The 21,411-nt window shown below is 53.0% G+C and overlaps 2 protein-coding genes across 2 annotated transcripts in view; one reads left to right on the forward strand and one right to left on the reverse strand.

Annotated features, from left to right (window-relative positions):
- Nucleotides 1–2,215, forward strand: part of FKRP (fukutin related protein) — a 9,285-nt gene extending 7,070 nt beyond the window's left edge. Inside the window, exon 4 of the mRNA XM_029924327.1 lies at nt 1–2,215. Within this exon, the coding sequence (XP_029780187.1) occupies nt 1–506 (506 nt within the window). The 3' untranslated portion in view covers nt 507–2,215.
- A 4,788-nt stretch (nt 2,216–7,003) lies between these two features.
- Nucleotides 7,004–18,170, reverse strand: SLC1A5 (solute carrier family 1 member 5). The gene is made up of 8 exons (XM_029926048.1): nt 16,977–18,170; nt 14,367–14,409; nt 13,877–13,924; nt 12,833–12,999; nt 10,854–11,087; nt 9,931–10,125; nt 9,651–9,785; nt 7,004–8,030 (listed from the first exon to the last, which is right to left on the reverse strand). The coding sequence occupies exons 1-8, from the start codon at nt 17,543–17,545 to the stop codon at nt 7,796–7,798; spliced, it is 1,626 nt and encodes a 541-aa protein (XP_029781908.1). The 5' UTR covers nt 17,546–18,170; the 3' UTR covers nt 7,004–7,795.
- Nucleotides 18,171–21,411: the final 3,241 nt, after the last annotated feature.

The raw sequence follows: 21,411 nt of genomic DNA on the forward strand, positions 1-21,411 counted from the left end.
ACGTGGTGGGCGTGCTGGAGGCGGCGGGCGTGCGCTACTGGCTGGAGGGCGGCTCGCTGCTGGGAGCCGCCCGCCACGGGGACATCATCCCCTGGGACTACGACGTGGACCTGGGCATCTACCTGGAGGACGTGGGCAACTGCGAGCAGCTGCGCGGGGCCGAGGCGGGCTCGGTGGTGGACGAGCGCGGCTTTGTGTGGGAGAAGGCGGTCGAGGGCGACTTCTTCCGCGTGCAGTATAGCGAGAGCAACCACCTGCACGTGGACCTGTGGCCTTTCTACCCCCGCAACGGGGTCATGACCAAGGACACGTGGCTGGACCACCGGCAGGACGTCGAGTTCCCCGAACACTTCCTGCAGCCCCTCGTGCCCCTGCACTTTGCCGGCTTCGTGGCGCAGGCGCCTAACAACTACCGTCGCTTCCTGGAGCTCAAGTTTGGCCCCGGGGTCATCGAGAACCCCGAGTACCCCAACCCGGCGCTCCTGAGTTTGGCGGGAAGTGGCTGAAGGCTCAGCGCCCGCTCCTGGGGTCAGGAGGGCAGACATGTGGTGGGCGGGCCGCGGGTGCCAGGCTGCCCTGCAAGGCCCAGCACCGGCCCGGACTTCAAAGATACTGCCCGAGACTCCCAGGAGCGTGGGCTTTATTTACAGCACGGACAGTTTTTGTAAAGAGGAAAACGGTTGGGTTCTGGGCTGGACTAGCGCGACTAAAACCCCAGCTCTACCACTTGCGACTTAGGTGGGACCGAGCGATTGTCCCAATTTTTCTGTGCTTCAGTTTCTTCCAGGATCCAGTGAGCACCCTCAGGGTCTAGCTCAGTCTGTCGGACGCTTGCTTGCTGGGCTCGCTTCCGCCACTAGAGGGCGCCGTTGTCCTGCTGTGGGGCCAAGGCGGCGGGAAGCCTGGCGTCTCCGTTGTTCTGTAGCTGCCCTGCCTCTTCTGGCTTTGGTCTCTCCAGTCCCCGTATCTTGCAAGACAGGATAGCTGTCTCCCTTCGGGAGCCCCGTGAGGGGCACGCTGCTCTTGACCTCACCTTACAGAGGAGGAAGCAGGCTCAGCCCTGAGCTGCAGCTATGGTTAAGAACCGGGTCCTGGATGCCCGCCCCACGCCATGTTAACGGTGTTACCTCGTTTTTTTAGCTCGCTGCAAAGCGGGATAAACAGTAATCACAGCCACACATACTGTGTGCTCAGTATTTCACACAAGGTTAACTGATTTATGTCTCACCTCAACCCCCTGAGAGCTGCTATTATTACCACTTTGCAGGTGAGCAAACCGAGGCTAGAACGGTAACGTCATTTGCCCAAGGTCACACAGCTTGGGAAGTGACAGCGCAGGGACTTGAGCCCAGGCAGCCCATCTGGAGCCCACACTGAAGTTGGACACCATGCCCCTCTCTCCTAAAGGTGCCGGAGGGGCGATCCGGGGAGGCCGTGCTGCTCTGCCTCTCTGAAACTCCACTTTACACCTCAAAAATAGGCATGATGAAAGTTTACCCCACAGGGGTACACTGAGGCACTTGAGTGGTAAAGGGGTCGCGAATCAAGGTTGGCTCCTGGCTCGGCCACTTATTTTCTTTGCCAACTTAGGCAAGTCACTGTCTCCCCGAACCTATAGATGGGGGGGCGGGGTTGGTGTCCTTGCAGAAATGTGAAGCCCTTGGAGGAAGAGACTTCACAGACCAGCAAGAGAGAAGACAAATGCAAATTTGGCCCAATCTCCTGAGGCTCAGCCCTCTGAGGCCTGACTTCTTAGCACATATTCTCTGTGTTTAGCCACTGGACCCGCAAACGACTCCCAGACTGTTGGGTTTCCATGGAGCACTTGGGAAACATCCGGGGAATGATTCGGGGTGACCGCGTGGTGCTCTTAGCTCTTGGGAGCCCCGGCCCAGGGACAGAGATGTTTCCTCATATGCAGGCCGTCTCCACCTAATAAAACATCGTCCCTTGTCACATGCGGTTTGGGAATGTCCCATGGGGCATTCATGTGTGATGTTCAGAATCTTTTGTAACAGGTTCAGTAATATATAAATTAATATATGAGTCAATATATGCATCTGAGTATTTAAATATTTCTTTTTTATTCTCTAAAGAATGGAAATGATCTCTCTATATAGAATACATATTTCTTTAAATTGTTTGCCAAAGACGTAAGCTGAAGCTCAAATGGTTCTTAAATCATTACAATGATTCTGTTTTATTTAGAAACTTATTTAGAAACTGTTGGTGTGATTTCTTGACCGACACAGCTATACACACACACACACACACACACACACACACACACACACACATTCACTTATTTATTTAATTGTTTATTTAATATATAAAAAATAACCCTGCCTTAGCTGTGATTTGATAAGGAAACCACACCAAGTGCTTCTAGCAACTTCCCGTTCAACTAAGGATCATTAGGTGACTTGGGTCTCAATGGATCTTCTCTCTTAGGATTATCCATAGCGTTTTGCTGTGTTCTCCTCTCCTCGCTGTTACTGAACTAACAGCAATTACACTAAAAACTTTTGTAGCCTGTATACCGCCATCCGACAGCTTTGTGCATTAAATGCCTTCATCATCGATTAAGTAATAATATGACAGAAAACCTACTGCAACAAGGAAGTCGAATTAATGAGTTTCTATGAAAATGTGTTTTGCTGAATTGTGCTCTTTCAACTAGTCTTGGAGCTAGAACAGAGGCATTTTGATATTGTAAAAACCAGCACATCCATCCTAATGCACTAGCCTCCCTTAGAAAAATCGGGTTAAGAATTATCGGAGCCCAGGGTCGCCTGGTTGGCTCAGTTGGAAGAGTGTGCAGACTCTTGATCTCTGGATCGTGAGTTCAAGCCCCTCGTTGGGTGTGATTACTTAAATGAATAAGAAGTAAATACAGATTAAAAATTAAAAGGGGCGCCTGGGTGGCTCAGTCGGGTAAGCATCCAACTTAGGCTCCGGTCATGATCTCGCAGTGCGTGAGTTCGAGCCCCGCATCGAGCTGTGTACTGACAGCTCAGAGCCTGGAGCCTGCTTCAGATTCTGTGTCTCCCTCTCTCTCTGCCCCTCCCCCACTCATGTTCTGTCTCTCCCTCTCTCAAAAATAAAAGTAAAATTTTTATTTTTTATTATTTATTTTTTTTAAATAGTTTATTGTCAAATTGGTTTCCATATAAATTTTTTTATTAAAAAAAATTTTATCTGAGCCCAGAACCTAACTCTCTATTCATGCAAACACAAAGTCCTTTTGGTAAGGTTTTAATAGGTCCTAAATGAGGGAAGCTTATATTGTGTTTTATTCAAAACTCGGCCAAGGATTTTCGACAGTTTCTGAAAATCATGTTCCATCTCCATGGCTTTTGATACCCAGACACCGATATCATGTTTCCAGCTGGTGGAAACCGCCTACATCACCCATGCAGACACCTAGCTACCTCCTTGGGTTCTTGGTTCTGCCCCATAGATTTTTGTATTGAAATTCCTATTATAAATTATCCTTTTATTTCTTTTTTGTTACAGTTAGGGCAATATAGAGACGGGGGGATTGTGTGTGTGTGTTTAAGTTTATTTCGAGAGAGCAAGCACAAGCAGGGGAGAGGCAGAGAGGGAGAGAATCCCCAGCAGGCTCTGTGCTGACCAACATGGGGCTCGAACCCATGAACTGTGAGATCAGGACCTGAGCCAAAATCAAGAGTCAGCTACTTAATCGACTGAGCCACTCAGGCACCCCTAAGTTTTTGTTTTGTTTTTTTGTTTTTTTTTTTAATTTTATTTATTTTTAATACAGAGAGAGACAGAGCATGAGAGGGGGAGGGGCAGAGAGAGAAGGAGACACAGAACCGGAAGCAGGCTCCAGGCTCTGAGCTAGCTGTCAGCACAGAGCCCGACGCGGGGCTTGAACCCACGAACGTGAGATCTGACCTGAGCCGAAGTCGGAGGCTCAACCGACTGAGCACCCAGGCGCCCCACCCCTAAGTTTTTAAAATCATGTGCAGGGAGCGCCCAGCTGGCACCATCAAAAAATCATGTGACTCTTAATCTCAGGATCGTGGGATTGAGCCCCACGTTGGGTATAGCGATAACTAAAATAAGTAGAACCTTAAATAAACAAAATCATGTGCAGATGAGTTATATTATCTATTGCATTTCATTCCATTTCGGCAGAGCCAAGAGGATTTTCCCAGAGCTGACATTCCAGCCATCACATGCACCGGTGTGGCCATCAGGGTGGTTAAAACACAGAAATATCAAATTATAGATTCTCGCTAAACGGCCACTGCCATGAGCCCCCTATTATCACCCTCCCGGCTCTCCAAGAGGACTCCTTGGATCTCCCCCCACCCTCCAGCAACCAAGGGGTTAACCCCAGGCATAGATGGAGGGAAGCGGGCCCATGTCTTAAATGCCATTGGATGGTCCGCTCCCTTTTCCAAGCAGCAAATATTTGTGTCTCCTTCTTGGCATTACAAAATGTTTGCTGTGGAAAGTGGCGGGCAGGCAAAGAGCCACGTACAAGTGCACCTTTCTATACAGTAGCCCCAGACTGGAGACCATCCAGTGTCCAAGACAAGTGAATGGATTGACAAACTGGCGAAGGGCAGAGAGCGGAATGCTCTTTGGTGATGAAACACCAGAAGGAATGGGCTGAAATGTGCAAAAACCTTCCTAAATCTCAAAGGCATGATGCGGAGTGAGTAAGTGGACGCAAAAGGCAACATAACATATAATTCCACTAATGCGAAATTCTAGAAGAGGCAGACTATCCTTAGTGACCCAAAGCAGATCAGGGGTTGTCGGGGCGTGAGGGCGGAGGGAGGGAAAGATCGCAAAGGAGCAGCAGGAAATCTGGGGCGGGGGGGGGGCGGGGGGCGGGAATATCCTGTGTCTTGATGGTGGTGGGTTTCACTAACATAAGCATCTTGTCAAAACTCATGCACCTTCCTTAGCAGAAGCAGTTTATAGGATTCAAGTTACACTTTAAGGTTGACCCCTCCCCTCTGAAAAAGTCCAACAGGGTCTAGGGGCCTAGAAACAGTGTCGCTAGGAGAGACAAAGCTGTCCTTACCCTGTGTTTGGCCCCCCTCCCCCCCCCGTCTTGTGACTATGAGCCTAGGATGCAGGTCCAAGCCCAGTGAAGGGGAAGCCTGCTCACTTCTTCCCAAGCCAGGCCCCTTTGAAGGGGCAAGAGGGGTGTCCCCCCAAAACAGGGGTGGACTGGGCAATGGAGGAAGGGAGCAGGAGGTGGGAGCTGGGCCCCAGAGGGTGGCCTTACAGGTCCTTTGCTTTCTGCTCATCATGTAAACTTCACTAGTGGCCTTTGCGGGAGGCATAACAGAGCCATTGTCACCAGAGGGTGAGGCTCCGGAGTGCTTACCCAAGGTCACACAGCTGGCAGCCAGGAGCAGGATCTGAGCTACTGTAACAGCCTCTTCGGGCCAGGTGGCTCTGTAGCTGGAGCCCAGTTCATTCATTCTGCAAATGTTTATTGAGTACCTACTATGTGCCAGGCCCCATGCTGTGCCGAGCATACAGTGGTAAATGGGACAGAGGTGGCGTGCCCATCCTGGCGGGGACCAGGTCTGGGAGTCCCTGTCTACACCAAAGCAGCCCGAAATGGTTCCAGGCTTTTCATATGACCCAGATCAGCATCTTAGGCAAAGTGTTGGCATGTGCCCAGCAAATCTTAAAAATGGAATAGTAAGGGTGGCTCAGTCGGTTAAGCATCCGACTTATCCTCAGGTCATGATCTCACGGTTTGTGGGTTCGAGCCCCACGTCGGGCTTGCTGCTGTCAGCATGGAGCCTGCTTTGGATCCTCCAGCCCCCACCCCTCTCAAAAATAAACAAACATAATGGAATAGAAAAAAAAAAAGGAGAAATACTGTTCTGTTGGATTTGGCCGAGTTATGTATCCCTTGTATTATACGCAGTATAGGTAAAACATTACATATGCATGTGTGTACCTCTTTAAACAGGCACCCTTCATAATCTAAATCTAATCCATTCCCAAAAAGCACTAAATAGAAAAAAAATGGGAAAAAACCATTCTTTTAAGTGGGGAAAACAACGCACTCAGCTCCTTCCAGCAACCCCAAACATTTTCCCCAAATACCATTAAAACTCTTAAACACTGTTGGAGCACCTGGGTGGCTCATCGGGTAAGGGTCCAACTTCAGCTCAGGCCAGGATCTCACCATTTCTGAGTTCAAGCCCCGTGTTGGGCTCTGTGCTGACAGCTCAGAGCCTGGAGCCTGTTTTGGATTCTGTGTTTCCCATCTCTTTCTGCCCCTCCCCTGCTCATTTTCTTTCTTTCTCAAAAATAAATGTTAAAATTTTTTATTAAAAAATGGGGTGCCTGGGTGGCTCATTCAGTTAGACATCTGACTTCGGCTCAGTAATGATCTCATGATTCGTGGGTTCAAGCCCCATGTTGGGCTCTGTCCTGATAGCTCAGAGCCTGGAGCCTGCTTCAGACTGTGTCTCTCCCTCTCTCTGCCCCTCCCTGCCTCAAGCTCTGTCTCTCTCTCTCTCTCTCAAAACTAAACATTAAAAAAAAGTTTAAAAATTATTTAAAAAAACCTCTGAAACACTGTTATAACCACCCAAGGATTTGGGCATAATCGAAAGCACTGAATATGACAATTATTCAACCCTTAATGAACTCATTCGTCATTATGTTCGTGTGTGATACACAACAGTTTTGCACAGAATCAGATACTAGACTCTCCTTCCACACTGCAGTGATCACGTGATGTAACTAAACAAAAACAAAGCAACAAAAAGATGCGAAAGATACCCCCTGAAGATACCATCTATAATTGGACGTGGGTTGGTGGTGCCTCCCGGGCACCTGGCAGGAGTCGGCAGGGCCCTGCGGGGAGATCACTATCAGTGATGTGTAACACACTTCAGCAACATACAAGACCAGAACCAGGATCTCACCTCCAGGTGAGCCCTGACTGGGTATCATCCACATCCTAGACTCCCAACAGGACTTTAACACAGCGGCCCGGCACGGTTTTCTTTATTCAAATAGCAAATTCTGCGTTAAATACAAAAGGGGGGGAGGAGCCAGTCATTACTGCCGCTACTGGATAGAGTTCAAGTATCCAGGAAATGCCTGTAAGTGGCTCAACAGAAAGTCAGTCTCTTCCCAGGAGCTGCAAGAAATTTTCAACGGCAAGATGTTTGTTACACGTGGGTAAACTTGTGCACGTCTTGAGTGTGCAGGCGAGCGTGCCTAAATGTATACGTCTGTGTAAGCATCACCCGGGTCAAGATATGGAGCGTTTGCAAGATCTTAACATAACCGACTGAGCCACCCAGGCGCCCCTCCGGTGGCGTTTTTTTGACGAACAGAGAACTTATTTCGGTGAAGTCTGATTTATCGTGTTTGGTTGCTTTCTGTGTGATTCATGCTTTGGGTCTTAAGAACATCTGATGAGATACAATTTTGTTGCTATAAAAAAATGTCTTTTGGAGTGATGGCAGTGTTTGTCCTCAGTCTCCCCCACCCCGGCAGGGTCCCCAGGAGTGTTTGGAAGGAACAGCAGGCCTGGGGGACAGGGCGGGGTGTTCCATGGAGTCACAAAACACACACACACACACACACACACACACACACGCACGCACGCACACACACACCTGTACCCCAACATCGAGGCCTCCCGGATCTGGTGTTGGGGAGAGAGGCCGGGACCCCTGGAACGCTCAAGTGTGCAGGCAGGGCCTCTAGAGCCCGGTTCACAATCCCGATGTCCAGAGTGCCCCCAACAGGGCAGGCTAGGTCCCCACGGGGTTTACATAACCGACTCCTTCTCGCAGGGGTCCGCATGCCCAGCAGATCCCAGGCGGTGTTTGAGGAGGGGGTTCCCCTCCTCAGTGGGGGTGGGCAGTGGAGCCAATGGCACCTCACTCTTCACTTGGATCAATTCTGGCACCGAACTCCGCAGCTCTGTGCGATCGACGTAACTCTGGAGGAGTCCTGCCCCAAAGGCATCACCTTCCACATTGAGGACTGTGCAGGACCGGTCCCTGCAGGGGCAGAAGGGAGAGGGAAGTGAGTGGGAGAGGGGAGAGGGTAGGGCCCAACCCTCAGCCTCTCCTCGCAAATCTTTTTTTTTTTTTGGGAGAGAGAGAGAATCCCAAGCAGGCTCTGCACTATCAGCCTCAGCCTGAAACAGGGATCAAACCCCGTTAAGTTGAAATTGAGTCAGATACTCAACCATGACTTGAGCTGAAATTGAGTCAGATGCTCAACCAAATGAGCCACTCAGGTACCTGCCTCTCCCCCCAGATCTTGAAGTCACATCACGCCCTCCTTCGTGCAACCCTGTTCTACTTCTAGTATTTATTTTTGAGAGAGAGACAGAGTATGAGCAGGGGAGGAGCAGAGATTGAAGGAGACACAATCTGAAGCAAGCTCCAGGCTCTGAGCTGTTAGTACAGAGCCTGATGCGGGGCTCGAACTCACAGACCGTGAGATCATGACCTGAGCCACCCAGGTGCCCCTCTCGCCCCCATTCTACTTCTAGATACAACTCATCCCTCCCAACTCATCCCTCCATCCTCCCAAATATCCCTTTCTCCTAGAGCCTCCAAGGTCTTTTCATACGAGATCCAAGAGGCCCCCTAACTCTCCTCTTCCCTATGGAATCTAAGTGCCCCATCATCACACTTTCTTTGCCTTAGAACCCCAAAGATACCCTCCTCCAGCCTCTCTGGACACTAAATGACACTTCTTCCAATAAAACACAAGCTTTGCTTCTCCTGCAACCTCAAAAAGTCATCCCTCCCTTTTCTTGGGTCCTCAGAAGACCTCTCTTCTTCCCCCCGAAATACTATGTTCTGCCTCATAATCCTAAAGATTTCTTTTGGCCTCCTCTTCATACTTCATACTTCATGAGGGGGGGTGACATTTTAGAAAATTGGGCTCTAATTCACATAGGGTAAAATTCACCCTTCGAAAGTATATAATCCAGTGGTTTTTCATATATTCAGAGTTATAGGACCATCACTCTATTTAATTCCAAAACATTTCCATCACTCTAAAAAGACACTCCTAGGGGCGCCTGGGTGGCTCAGTCGGTTAAGCATCAGACTTCAGCTCAAGTCATGATCTCACAGTTCGTGGGTTCAAGTCCCGCATGGGGCTCTGTGCTGACAGCTCAGAGCTTGGAGCCTGTCTTCAGATTCTGTGTCTCCCTCTCTCTCTGCCCCTCCCCTGCTCATGCTCTGTTTCTCTCTGTCTCAATAATAAGTAAACATTAAAAAATGTTTTTAATAAATAAATAAGTAAAAATAAAGACACTCCTATACCCCTTAAACAGTTATCCCCCATTCTCTCCTCCGCTAGCCCCTGGCAACGGCTAAGCTACAGTCTACAGATTGGCCTATTCCTGCACGGGGCTCAGTACGGTTAACGTGGAGCCTGCTTGGGATTCTCCCTCTCTCTCTCTCTCAAAAAAATAAACATGAAAAAAAAAAACCCTCAAAGACCCCCTTCCCTCCGATCAGAAGGCTCAAGATGCCATCCGCTTTCCTCCAGAACTCCCTTCCTTCCTCTCTCCTCCTCGGAGGCTCTCGGTGCCCGTCTTGTTCACCTTCTTTCCCAGGGTACCCGTTAGGCCCCTGAAGCCCCAGACCCACACTTACACTAGCCAGTCCACAGCCAAGATCAAGGAGATGTCGTTAACTGGCAGGTTGACTGCCTCCAGGATGATGGCCAGAGTGAGGACACCTCCAGCCGGAATGCCCGCGGCACCCACGCTGGACGCTGTGGCGGTGACCCTGAGGGGACGAGAAGGGAGGTCAGGGACAGAGCTCGGTAGTGGAAGGAGCTGCCGCGGGAGCCCTGCCCCCCTCCCGCCTCTGTCCATTCTCGGGGGCCAGATCAGGTGGGCCCGGGGTCCTGGCTGCAGCCCTCCACACTCACAGGATGGTGATGATCTTCACAAAGTCCAGGGACTGCTGGTTGAGCTGTGCAATAAACACGGCGGCCACGCACTGGAAAAGCGCCGCACCATCCATGTTGACGGTGGCACCGATGGGCAGGATGAAGCGGCTGATGTGCCTGGCGACACCATTCCTCTCCTCCACGCACTTCATCATCAGGGGCAGCGTGGCTGAGCTGAGCAGCAGGTCAGTTAGCGCGCGTGGCCCGCCCCCTGCCGAAGCCCCGCCCAAATGATGCGCCCTCCCCCAAGGGCCAATCAGCACAAACCCAGGCTCCGCCCACCAGCCTAGAGCCCTCCTCTGCCAGCCCCACCCTTCTCAGCCCCTAGCCTTCTGTAGTTCCTGGCCCTTCTCTTCCCAGAGCCAGAGTCACAGGGGATCCTGTAGAATGTCAGGATTCCAAACTGTAGGACTCCTCTGCCCCTGGAAGGGTATAGACTGCTCTCCTTCAAAATACACACAAAAATCCAACCTAAGTTCTACAATGTCTAGGAGCTCACTGCCCCACACTCCCCGGCTACTCCCCCAATAATAGGCCTTGGCTAAGAATCGCTATTCTCTTGGGGATGCTGCTGTCGGGAGGGCCAAGTTCGAGGGTGGAAAGAACTCCCAGAGGTCGGATCCAGGGTGCAGCACTAGACCACTGCCCCCACGGCCAGGCCTTGTGGGGGAGAAGTTTTTAGGAAGGGAAAAAGAAATCTCTAAGCAGTGAGTGGTTTTCCAATTGCAGGGGGGGAGGTGGGGGGAGGGGGGCTTTCCAGGACCTTATGAGAAATGTGCAAAAGCATGGCCCCCGTACCCAGATCCAATGTCCCCAGAAATTCAAGGGTCTTCAGATAGCTGATGTCCACTGAGGGCCCCTTGGCTTAAAAATCCCACACTGGTCTGCCCCCAAGGCCATACCTAGATGAGGTCCCGAAGGCAGTGGCCAGCGGTGTCATGATGCCCCACAGGAAGCGGTAGGGGTTTTTGCGGGTGAAGAAGAAGTAGATGAGAGGCAGCACCAGAAGCCCATGGATGGCGTGGCCCAGCAGGCAGCACAGGATGTATTTGCCAAGGGTGGTGAAGAGCAGCCACACGTCCTCCATCTCCAAGATCTTGCCAGCCACCAGGAACAAGATGCCCACAGGGGCATACCTAATTACCCAGGAGACAGATGGCAGCTTCTGACTACGTGCTCGCCCAGGGCCCGGCCACAGCCTCCCTTGTGGGCAGGAGACACCCGAATCTATGTGTGATCGAGTATGGGCACCTGCCCTCCCATCCTCCAAGCTTGATCCCCTTGCAAATAGGGCAGAGGGGAGAGGTGCCTATGGGTGACTCAGTCTGTTAAGCATCCAACTTCCGTCAGGTCAGGTCCTTGCAGTTTGTGAGTTCGAGCCCCGCATCAGGCTTGCTGCTGACAGCTCAGAGTCTGGAGCCTGCTTCGGATTCTGTTTCCCTATCTCTATCTGCCCCTCCCCCATTCACATTTTTTCTCTCTCAAAAATAAACATTAACAAACTTTTAAAAAAATAATAAAAGAAAGAACATAGAGCAGAGGGAGATAAAGGAAGCCTGGGGGCCTCCATTGGAGCACAACCACCAACCAGATTGGGACTTAACACATGCCCCCCAGGTGTGAGTCATTCATGTTTTCTGGGTTCACTTGTTACAGCTGTTAGGATGATTTTTTTTAGTGTTTATTTTTGAGAGAGAGAGAGAGAGAAACTGAGCATGAGCAGGGGAGGGGCAGAGAGAGAGGGAGACACAGAATTGAAAGCAGGCTCCAGGCTCTGAGCTGTCAGCACAGAGCCCGATGAGGGGCTCAAACTCACAAACTGTGAAATCCTGACCTGAAAGGAAGTCGGACGCCTAACCGACTGAGCCACCCAGGAGCCCCGCAGCCAGGATGATTTAAACTGATACAATCTCTCACCACTTCCGTGAAATAGAAAAAGTCCACGGTTCATGTCTTAATAGCAAGCCATCGATACGAAGCCAAGCCCTTGACCATGACTGAATCTTTACCACAATCCCACGGGAGAGCCCCTCTTTTAGTCTTTTGAAGCGATCATTGAATTAAAGTCTAATGGGTCTGTCAAACAGGGACATTAATGCCACCAGCCTCCTAGGAATGTTGGATGTAATGAGGTGCTAGGGCTTGAAAGCTTTTGGTGCACAGTAAGTGATCTATGAACTTCCGCTGGAATTATCACCCTCTCCTGGAGCGAAGATCCCAGGGGCGCTCACGCCTCCCAGCCAGGAAGCCTCCCAAGACTGCTTCTCTGATCACTGCGGCGTGTTGTCTCCCAAACCCCTTCCCCTCTTTGGTAACAGAAAAAAGGCACCACTTCCCAGCCACCTGTAGAGCGAGGCACGGCCAAATGCCCAAGCTCTGGCCCATGGGATGCGCCCAGAAGTTATCCAAACGACGCGCTGGATAAAGATTAGTCAATAGTGTAGATTGTAGGCACCCTATAGGTGAGGCAGTGTCCCAAGGGCTTTACACATTTTAATGCATTTGTGCCTGGAACTGCAATCCCATTTTCCAGATGGGGAAATTAAGACACAGAAAGGTAAGTACCTTATTAGAGGGCACACAGGTGGGAAGCGGTGTGAGCCTGCTCTTACCCACCCACCACCCTGACTAGGGAAGGAGCCTTCCCCAGGTTGTCCACGGCAGCCTCGTAAATATCACCTGCGCCAGAATGGGGGGCGGGGAGGGGCTTCCATGGAATACAGCGCTGTCCTCGTGTTGTAAACAGGAAACTGAGGCACAGAGAGGGTAGGTCACGTGCCCAAAGTCACACAGCCAGGGGATAGTCAACACCAGATGTGGCTCCAAGCAGTGGATGGAGGGGTGCCCCTCCCACAACCCAGCCCCCTCTCCCTCCACCTACCACATGATCCAGGACACCAGCACCATGGTGGCATCATTGAAGGAGTTGAAGAAGCGGATGAGCAGCTCTCCCTCAGGCCCCAGCTTCCGCAGGGCCACGCCAAAGACGATGGCGAAGACCACCAGACCCAGGATGTTCATACTCTCCACCTCGATCCCGATGGGCACCTTTGGGCGAGGAACAGATTGGAACGAGAGGAGGAAACTCAGTCAACCTGCACAGTCGCCAAGGGCCTGTCCTGGGCACTGCTGGGACCCAACACAAACAAGATGGCTGCATGGGTCCCTTCCTCCCAAGGCTCACAGTCCCGGTCCAGGGGAAACAGACCTGCCATCAGGGACGACCCAGAGTGGGTGCCATAGGGAAACCCAAGGTAGTGTGGGAATTGAAGGGGATGCCAGCTTGGTTGGGGGGAGGGGATCAGGGAGGCCTTCGTGGAGGAAGGGGCGACGATCTGGAGAACAGGAGGATGAACCAGGTCAAGAGTGGTCGTAGAAGGTTCTAGAGAGAACAGTGTGCAACAGTCTGGAAAGGCCAGCAGCTCAGGCATTCAAAGAGCAGAAAGAAACCCACTGGGGCTGGCATAGAGCCAAAACATGAGGCTGGGTGGGCAGCCAGGCAGAAGCCCATTCTGCAGGGTCTCATGGGTGGTAGCAAGGAGCATAGGCTTTCTTCCGAAGACTAGAAAGCCTAGTCCTCTAGGGAGTCCGCTAGGGGGCCTCAACGGGGTCGTCCGGGCAAGGCAGAGACAGGGTCAGGTTTGCACTTTGGAAAGACCACGCTAGCTGCCAGGGTAGGAGAGGGGGGCTCTGGGGGCAGATCAGGGAGAGGGGGGAGTCAGCAGGAGGGGATGGGGACAAAAGAGAAGCCTGGATCAAGGAGGAGAGAAGAGGGGGCCAAATGGAGATACCAGAAAAGACAGAAACTGGGGAGAGGCTGCGGAGAGTATAAAACAAATGGCACCAGATGGGGGTGGGAACAAAATGGAAAAACCACAATGGGCAGAGGGATGCGCACCCTGCCCCTCCCTTCCCCTGCTCTCACCTTCACCATGGTTCCGTTGATCCATTCGCTTCCATAGGTGGTACTGTACTGCAGGTGGGGTTGGGAAGAGTGAGTCAGCATCAATGGCCACGAAGCCTCCCCCGACCCTGTCCTGCCCTCAGTGCCCCCCGAACATGATCTCCTTTCATCCTGCCAGCAGCAGCCCCACTGAGGCAGGATTTTCGTATCATGTGCCCATTTTCCAGAGGTGGAAACCGAGGCTCAGAGAGGAAAAGGCAGTTAGTTGCCGGAGGTCACACCGCTGGAATCAGAACCCAGAAGGGGCTCAGAACCCACATTCTCCTTTCTCGAACGAGGAGCATGGATGGGTTTCAGAGGTTATCCAAGGACCCCACAATATCATTTATAAATATGCGGGCACGCGCACTTGGCCAGGCACCACTGGAGAGCAGGCACTAAGGGGCTCCAACTGGCCTGTCGCCCTCCTTGCCCACCCCCCACCCGTCAGGACATACCCCCAAGGACTCACTGAGCGGAAGGCTGCGGACACCAGGTTGGAGGGGAAGATATTTCTGCAGAGACAGACGCGGAGGAGGGCATGTTACTAAATACCACAGCGGGAGGGGGCGGGGGGGTCCAAGGAGTTGGGGATGGGGAGAAACTCGGAGGCCTGTCGCACCTAAATGTGACTCCCTGCCCGCCCTCATGCCTCAGCCAGTCTGGTCAGGTAGGGTTGGGCCCTAGCCTGCACACTTTTCCGGGTGTGGGGAGTCTGGGCTGGCCTCCTAGGGACCCAGGACGGTGGCCTGCCAGCCTTGGATTGGGGACTGGAGGTAAGGAATGCTGGCTTCCCAGGCAGGCTGGGGCAAGGTCACCTGGGGCCTCAGCTCCACCCCAGGCTGCAAACTTAATATCCTGGACGTGTTGCATCAGCTACTTCCTCCTGGAGGGCTGAGAACTGACAGCTCCAGCCCTGCGGCCTGGCTGAGAAAGGCAGAGGACACGGGTGCCTTGGAAAAGAGGTAGTGAGACAGGGCGACAAGGGATGGCCGTGTGTGCTGCAAATGCGTATCTGCGCAGGGCGTGCATTAATCCCCACTGAGCCTGTCGAGGGGGGGGTCAGTGGGACCCCCTCTTGTGTCTCAGAGTGGGAAGAAAATAAGGACTAATGTGTCTACAGCCCCTGTGTGCTTGATATAAACCCACTCATTTAATCCCCGCTGCAGCCCTCTGGGTCCGCACTGTCATCCCCGATTTTAGAAAAGGGAAGCGTGGGGCGCCTCGGGACCTCAACTGGTTGAGCGTCGGACTCTCGATTTCCACTCAGGTCTTGATCTTATGGTTTGTGAGATCAAGCCGGCAACGGACTCCACACTAAGCTTGAAATGCTCTCTCTCTCTCTCTCTCTCCCCCTCTGTCCCTCTTCCCCACTCTCATGCTCTCTCTCTCTCTAAAAATAAAAAAAGTAGGGGTGCCTGGATGGCTCAGTCAGTTGAGCGGCCGACTTTGGCTCAGGGCATGACCTCACGATTCGTGAGTTTTGAGCCCCGCATCGGGCTCTGTGCTGAAAGCTCAGAGCCTGGAGCCTGCTTCAGATTCTGTGTCTCCCTCTCTCTGCCCCTCCCCTACTCACGCTCTATCTCTCTCTCAAAAATATACAAACATTTAAAAAAAAGTACTTAAAAATAAAAGTAAAGGGAACCGAGGCACAGAAAGGTAAAGATACTTGGCTGGCTGGGAAGTGGCGAGCCGGGATTTGAACCCAGAGCACTGGCTACAAGGTCCCAACCACTCCTCACCAAGTATGCGGGTGAACAGCTGTTGCCATGGGTCCCTAGACAGCTTCTCAAGTGTTGGTGTCCGCTTGTGGGTTCCTGTGAGTGTTCAGATTCGTGGGACAGGGTCGGTGTCCATGTGTTCTAGGCGACACTCCGTGTACTGGCGTGGCCAGTGGCATCCATGAGTGGTCATGTCAGGGATGTGAGCACACTGTGTGTGCCTGGGCACATGTGCGGCAGTCGGTGTGAGGCCATGCGTCACTGGGAGAGGTCCCAGCTGTGGCTGGCTGTCTGAGGGCCTGTGACCAGCTCTGCGTCAATTGGCTATAAAGTTGTGTGGCTCTGAGATGTTCTGGCAAAGTCTCGAGGAGCTGCCCAAGGGTGCGCTGCTTCTATTTCGGCACCCAGAGGAAGCCTGTGAGCATAAACAGCCTGCGAGTGGGCGTGCCCGTGGGCCAGGAGGCCTGTCCCCACCCATGCCTGGCAGGGCTGGGTGGGGACCCCTCTAATCTCCCCCAGCCAGGAGCCGACCATCCACTGCCGCTTCTGGGGACACCAAGTCTGCCCCAGTCTCTCCTCTCAGCCTGCCCCGACACCCCCAAGAGGCTGGGAGAACCCAGTTCCGTGACTCATCATTTCCTTCCCCCCACTTCCTGGAAGTCCCCAACCAATCCGGAGACACTGAATCAGCAGGTCTCAAAGGCAAGGCCATGTGGACCCAGGGGTCTACCCATCCTTATAAGGGGGAAGAACTCTTCTTGGAATGGGGGGTGGGGCAGGGAGAGAAGCAGAGATCCTAAGGCAAAGAGTCTGCTGTCTTTCCAACTGGTCCCACCGGCCCCCTTCTGGGCAGCCTAGTGGGGGTTGCCTAGACAGCGGCGAGAAATGGAATGGAAAACCTTCGGAGGTGGCAGGATTTACCAGGAAGATATAAAACGGAAGCTGCCAGGGCCCAGCCTTGGCAGGGAAGGGAGGCTGAGAAAAAACCCTGGCTATGTCCTGGTGACACGCGGGACACGTAATGTGGGGAGCCCTGGGACTGGGGAGAGGGCCTGGCAGAGGCCACTCAGATTTACGAGGGACTCCTCAAGGGATCGCAAGCTCTCTGAATCTGGACTCAAGTCCTGAGGCCCTTAGCGCCCCCAAATACCCTTCCAAGTCCCCCGCTAGATCCTCTCCCCCACCAAGAGGACGCCTATATCCCTTCCCTCCCCCAAAAGTCCCCAAGGATTACTCTTTATTTCCTCTACCAGGCTTCCTTGTCTATCACCATCTCGTAGGGTCCCCACTGAGGTCCCCAGGCCGCCACGTGGTTGCCCCGCCCCCGCCCCCAAGACTCCACCGAGCCGCCGGGGACTGACCTCACGAGATCCAGAAACGAATCGAGGACTCCCTTGCTGGGTGCTTCTTCCACGGGGCCCGCGGCGACGACCGAGGCGTTGATGGAGGCGAAGGTGGCGCCCGGCCGCAGCGCCAGCGCCAAGCCCACGCCGAGCGCCGACGCCAGCAGCGTGGTGACCAGGAAAAAGAGCAGCGCCCAGGCGCCCAGGCGGCCGAGCGCGCTCGAGTCCAGGCTGGCGGCGCCGCCGATCAGGCTGCACACCACCAGCGGCAAGATGATCATCTTCAGCAGGCGCAGCAGCAGCTCGCCGGGGAAGGTGAAGGCGGCCAGGCGCTCGGGGCCCAGCGCGCGCGCGCCCCCGGCCCGAGAGACCCCCAGGCCCAGCGCCACGCCCGCCAGCACGGCCGCCCCGGTCAGCAGCACCAGCAGGTTGGCGCGAAGGCAGCGGCGCACCCGCTCCCGGGAACCGCAGAAGCGGCCGCCCGCCGAGTCTGGGTCCTCTTTCGGGAGCAACATCGGGGCGCTGTTGGCCTTGGGCGCGGCCGCTTCCAACGCCTTGGGGTCTCCGCAAGGGGTATCGGCCACCATGTTGGAACGAACGCGCCCGGAGTTCTTAGCGCCTGGAAGCTGGGGTCACTGGGGCTCCTTCCCGGAACGCCGACGTTGATGACGGGTGGAGAGTTCTGCAACCCAGCTTGGAGGCTGGAACTTTGGAAGGTTCCTTGGAGTTGGGAGTTCCCAACTCCTGGGTTCTTTGGCTCTTGGAAGCTGGAGTGTCTGAGATCCCGAAGCTGGGAGCACCCCGGGTTGGGTCCTGCGCCCAAAAGCTGGGAGCACCTAGGGTGCTCGGTCCTAGGGATGGGAATACAGGAGTTTATCGGGTTGGGACGGGAGGTGGGAGGGGGGGTCTTTGGCTCTGGAAGGCTGAAGGGGTCCAAGTGACAGAGGTCCTCAAGAGGCCACGTCCGGGTAGCGCAGATCCGGGAGGCAAAGATCCGGGGTGCCGGTGTCCTGGAAACGGAGGCTGGAAAGCTGGACTCTGGGGGGCAGGAGACAAGAGCTCCAGGAAGAGGGGAGCTAGGCTTTTTCCGTCTGGGAGAGGAGATCCAAGCCCCTGAATGCGGAAGGCTGCGGTGCGGGACCCCGGTAGGTAAAGGCTACCAACCAGAAGCAAAGTCGCGGTTGCGCCGCGCGGCTCTGCGCCCGCACCGCGGAAGCTGTGAGAGTTAAAGGCAGGGGCGAGGCTTGAGAAGGCGGGGAGCAAACCGCTGGCGTCCATTGGCTGCGGAGTGTTCCGAGCCCTCCTGCGAGCGCGAGGTGGGGGTGAGGCCAGAGTGGGGCCAATCACCCTTAGAAGGCCTACTAACAAACTTTATATCAAGGGGCGGGGACTCTGGGGAGACGGGGGCGGGGCCCGGGCGGGGTGGGGCCTTAAGAGAGAAGCTTTTTTTTTTTTTTTCCCCCGCCAAAAGAATCGGGATGCAGACTTGGGCCTTTAACCTACAGCAGTCTTCTGGCTGGAGGGTCTCTAAGACTGCAAGTGGTCCGCATGTGGCTCAACGCGCCTGCAATGGCTCCGCCCTGAGTCCAGTCTTTTTTTTTTTTTTAATTTTTATTTTTTTTAAATTTTTTATGTCTTTATTTTTGAGAGACAAGAGAGAGACAGCATGAGCAGGGGAGGGTCAGAGAGAGGGAGACACAGAATCTGAAGCAGCTCCAGGCTCTGAGCTAGCTGTCAGCACAGCTAATGCACAGAGCCTGATGCGGGGCTCGAACCCAGAAACCGTGAGATCATGACCTGAGCCGAAGCCCGACACTTAACCAACTGAGCCACCCAGGTGCCCCGAGTCTAGTCTTTTGTCGCCTCTCGGAATTCACATTCCTCGAATGTAAGATGCAGATAAGGAAAGCTCATCCCACACCTTAAATTAGATTTAAATTAGATGGAGCTGTTTATTCAATAATGTTAACAATTAAAAAAAATAAAATTTCCAGGGGCGCCTGGCGGGCTAAGTGGGTGGAGTCTACGACTCTTGATCTTGGGGTTGTGGGTTCGATCCCTACGTTAGGTAGAGACATTACTTAGAAATAAAATATTAAAACAAAGTTTTTAAATAAATATTCCCAGTTCAGAGCCTGACACTTACCAATAACAGCAATTCCCATGTTAGGATTGTAATCCACTCACCCCTCAGCATGCAATTCACAATTCACTGGTTAAAAATTAGAATTCACTCTAATGTGCTAATGACCTCACAAATACTTTCACCAAATATTTCCCCCACATTTTATTATGAAATATGTCAAACATGCAAAAAATTGTAAAGTATTTTGCAGTTAATATCCATATACCCACCGACTAGAGTCTACAATTCTTTCCTTAAACTTCTATGTCATGTGTATTATCTGTGTTATATACATAGATATTATCTCATCTGTGTTTTTTCTAGCCATTTATTTATCCATTCAGCCCTTCACTTTTTAACTTCATTTTATTTTTTTGTTTGTTTGTTTAGTTTTCAGAAAGACAGAGTGAGAGTAGGGGAGGAGCAGAAAGAGAGGGCGACCCAGAATCCAAAGCAAGCTCCAGGCTCTGAGCCATCAGCACACTGCCCGATTCGGGGTTTGAACCCACGAACAGCGATTTTATCCTTTTAAGGCAAAATGTACATACAGACCTATAAGCACCAACTGCTGACTTTTGACAAATGCATGGGTCTGAGTTCGCAGAATCTCCATAACTCCTTGGCGAGGTGGGTCCCACTATGATACCCATTCTCCAGATGCATAAAATTGGGGCTCAGGGCCAGAGGAAGGCCACACCTGGGGAGGCTGGGAATTGGATGCCTGCCTCCCAAGTTCCTACACCTACTGATTGGACTGCCTCCTTAAATTCCTTCTTGGTCATTTGACTCGTCTGCAGTGAATCAGTCAGGATTTCCTGCTTCTCCGGGTGCTGTTGAAACCCTAATTCCCTCCCCGGTTGGCCTGCTCTCTGATGACGTTCCAGACCTTCACATTTGCTCAAAGACTGTAATGAGTGATGACTTCAGAAGCTGCCTCCTGTGGCAGCTGTGCCCCCCTCCCCCGCCCTGGCAAGTCACATTCTCGGAAGCCTCAGTCTCTACAACTGTAAAATGGGAAGAGTAGTAGATCATGCCTTGTTGGGTACTGTGAGGATCAAATGAGATCGTATGCTTAAAGCATTTAGACAGGATGCAGGTTGGCCCTTTAAAAAGTTAACTGGTGCTACTCCTATAATTGCTGTCATTATTATTGAAGAATACAGTTTTATAAAGTTGGTTGTTTTTTTTTTTTTTAAAGAGAGACAGAGAGGGGCGCCTGGGTGGCTCTGTTGGTTAAGCCTCCGACTTCGGCTCAAGTCAGATCTCACGTGCGTGGGTTCGAGCCCGGCATCAGGCTCTGTGCTGACAGGTAGCTCAGAGCCTGGAGCCTGCTTCCAGTTCTGTGTCTCCTTCTCTCTCTGCCCCTCCCCCTCTCATGCTCTGTCTCTCTCTGTATCAAAAGTAAATAAAACATTAAAAAAAAAGAAACAGAGAGAATGAGCAGGGGAGGGGCAGAGAGAAAGAGAGAGGATCTGAAGTGGGTTCTGCGTGGACAACAGGGAGCCGGATGGAGGGTTCGAACTCATGAACCATGAGATCACACCCTGCACCAAAACCAAGAGCCAGACGCTTACCTGACTGAGCCACCAGGCAGCCCATACCCCGGACGTCCTTCAGCTAAACATCTGGACGTCCACTGCTAGCTTATAGTGCATCAGGCAGTCACAGCAAAAGGGCTGGGACACGCAGCACCGGCCGGCGCCTGGCCCGTGCCTGGCCCTGTGCCGAGCGTCGGCCACACTGATGCCCCGAGGGACGTCCTGTGCGGTGAGCGCCAGGGCTCCCCTCCCAGCAGAGGGGCAGGGAGGGCGCACCTTTGCCGAAGATGACAGCACCGTCAAGTGGAGGGTCTGAGAGGTGATCCGGGCAGGTCCCCGAGAGCCCCGCTCTGCCACCCCTGTGCTCCCTGCCTCTCCCCTGTGGCAGAGGGGGCCTGGGACACAGCCAGCCACTGGACAGGAGCTGGCAGGTGAAGGCAGGTGTGCTCCAGTGCAGAGGGGCAGGCTCGGGGGTCCCTCAGGGACAGGGTCATGGTGAACCTCCAGAGGACCAGCGGGGGACTCTGGTCTTCTCTCTTTTAAAGCCACAGCTCCCCACAATTGATTTTTCCCCCTTTTAGAACTTTTAGACCAGTTCTGCTGGTTTCCGTTTTCTTCCGTTGCTGCGGAAGTAGTGAACACTAATTGGTAGAAGTGAGTAGAGCAAGCTGTAAAGGTTTCTCCCACATCTCGAATCCCTTGTTCTGAAGGTCGCAGGTCGCTGCTGTTGAGTTCAGTGGGTTTCCAGGCCTCGTGGGGGGCACACTTCAAATATGCGTTTGCGTGTGGT

The sequence above is a fragment of the Suricata suricatta genome, chromosome 16, assembly GCF_006229205.1.
Source record: "Suricata suricatta isolate VVHF042 chromosome 16, meerkat_22Aug2017_6uvM2_HiC, whole genome shotgun sequence".
NCBI classification, from domain to species: Eukaryota; Metazoa; Chordata; class Mammalia; order Carnivora; family Herpestidae; genus Suricata; species Suricata suricatta.